At 46.8% G+C, this 2,500-nt stretch overlaps 1 protein-coding gene across 1 annotated transcript in view; it reads right to left on the reverse strand.

The window, feature by feature from the left end:
• dennd4c (DENN/MADD domain containing 4C) overlaps nucleotides 1-2,500 on the reverse strand; it is an 89,161-nt gene that overhangs the window by 9,746 nt on the left and 76,915 nt on the right. Inside the window, exon 32 of the mRNA XM_063187488.1 lies at nucleotides 2,421-2,500. This exon is cut by the window's right edge and continues 128 nt beyond it. Coding sequence (XP_063043558.1) covers nucleotides 2,421-2,500 — 80 coding nt within the window. The remainder of the gene's footprint in view (nucleotides 1-2,420) is intronic.

The raw sequence follows: 2,500 nt of genomic DNA on the forward strand, positions 1-2,500 counted from the left end.
TGCAACTGGCTGCTGGACTTCCTGATGCAAAGACCACAAGCAGTACGGGTAGGGAACAACACCTCGAGCACCCTGACCCTGAGCACGGGGGCTCCGCAAGGTTGTGTTCTCAGCCCCCTGCTGTTCACGCTGCTGACACACGACTGCACAACGACCCACAGCACTAACCATCTAGTGAAGTTTGCGGATGATACAACACTGGTGGGCCTCATCACCAAGGGCGATGAGACTCACTACAGAGAAGAAGTAGACCTGCTGGCCAGATGGTGCAAAGACAACAACCTCCTGCTGAATGTCAACAAGACCAAGGAGATTGTTGTCAACTTCCAAAGGGTCCAAAAACAACTGCCACCACTGACCATCAACGGCGATGCTGTGGAGAGAGTGAGCAGCACCAAGTTCCTTGGAGTGCACATCAGCGACGACCTCTCTTGGACCACCAACACTACATCACTGGCGAAGAAGGCCCATCAGCGTCTCTACTTCCTGCGCAAACTAAAGAAGGCAAGTGCTACACCCTCCATCATGACAACATTCTACAGAGAGAGCGTCGTGTCCAACTGCATCACAGTGTGGGGAGGAAGCTGCACGGAGAAAAACAGGAAGACACTCCAGCGTGTTGTGAACACAGCGAAGAAGATCATTGGAGTACCACTCCCCTCCCTGCAGGACATTTACACCACACGCCTCACCCGGAAAGCACTGATGATCATCAAAGACACAAGCCACCCTGCACACAAACTGCTCAGCCTCCTGCCCTCTGGAAAGAGGTACAGGCGCCTCCGTTCCCGTACCACCAGGCTGGCGAGCAGCACAATGCACCAAGCGATCAAGATGCTGAACACTCAACCCACTCTCCCTCCACTGTCAGCCTCTAGCCAGCAAGGCCACTGACAACCCCCCCCCCCATCCCCCCACCACCATATCTGCGACTGAACATTCCACCTGCACTACTATACTCGTGACTGAACTTTCAACCTGCACTAACTCAAAACATGCACACACACACACACACACACACACACACACACACACACACACACACACACACACACACACACACACACACACACACACACACACACACACACACACACACACACACACACACAAGCACACTGCACTTTCTGCACTAAACCCAAACATACACACACTGACACACACACACACACACACACACACACACACACACCACACACACACACACACACACACACACACACACACACACACACACACACACACACACACACACACACACAAACACACACACACACACACACACAGACACACGAACACACACACAAGACGCACACCGCACCTTCTACCTGCACTAAACACATACACACACATACACACACATACACACACACACACACACACACACACACACACACACACACACACACACTGCTGCTGGTGTACTTGACAGACCTTTTTTAATATTTATTTTCTTCAAAATGCTACTATTACCATGTCAGAACGCTATAAATGACTTTTTTTAGGAAAAGCACAAAAGCACAACAGATACCTCTTAATGTATGTCCTCTACAAGTCTTCTGTTGTCCAGTCTTGCACTTTAAATGTCTGTATGAGCACTGTCTATGTCCATACTGTCTTAAGTCCATGTATAAGTACTGTCTATGTCTATACTGTCTATGTCCTTACCTAGATTAGTCTATGTCTAATGGGAAAGCAAGAAATGTAATTTCAAATTCTTTGTATGACCAGTGCATGTAAAGAAATTGACAATAAAACCTACTTGACTTGCCTAGTGGAACTAAGCTCCACACGCCTAGAACCACGTCTGTGGCGATTCTACAATCACCCCTGTTTGAGCTGATGATGAGTGTGTATGGGTGGAGTAAATGCAAAAAGAAAACGAAGCCCCATTCTAACAGGGCTAGTAGAAAAGGGCTATTTGTCTGCTAGGGGGCATTGAATCTTCACCTTTTATACTGGAGTTACGTTTATATGGTGACTGTCAAAACTGAAGATGAAAAAGTGGTGTCTCGTCTTCAACTCTTGGATGGCTATTATAAGACGATTGCCAGTGAAAACAACAAAACATACGTCATCGGAAGCGTCTTTCGTTTTCATCGGAAGTGTCCTTCATTGTGTTTTCAGGCCTGTTGCCGTGGGTAACCAAAAGACAATTCCGATAAAACATTTTGACCTTTTCTCTTGCAATCATCCTTGTATAATCAGCATCTAAGACACATTTAAGAGATCCACTACTCTTAACTTTTTTTGGTATCCCTAGCCTGAAGAAAATACGTTTTCATTTTTATTCGACCCGTGCTTTTATGATTATGTTATAAAAAGAATTATTTTTATTGAAATCATATAATATTGTTATGAGTTACTTTAAAATCGACCAATAGCTGAAAAGGACTGCAGAGAAAGTCCCGCCCCCTTACCGCCACGTCGTGCAGGCTATTGGGCAAGCTGGTGGTGGAGATGCCATGATTGGGCCGTGGGATGTGGGCGTGATCCAGGC

The sequence above is a fragment of the Engraulis encrasicolus genome, chromosome 21 (assembly GCF_034702125.1).
Source record: "Engraulis encrasicolus isolate BLACKSEA-1 chromosome 21, IST_EnEncr_1.0, whole genome shotgun sequence".
Classification (NCBI taxonomy): domain Eukaryota; kingdom Metazoa; phylum Chordata; class Actinopteri; order Clupeiformes; family Engraulidae; genus Engraulis; species Engraulis encrasicolus.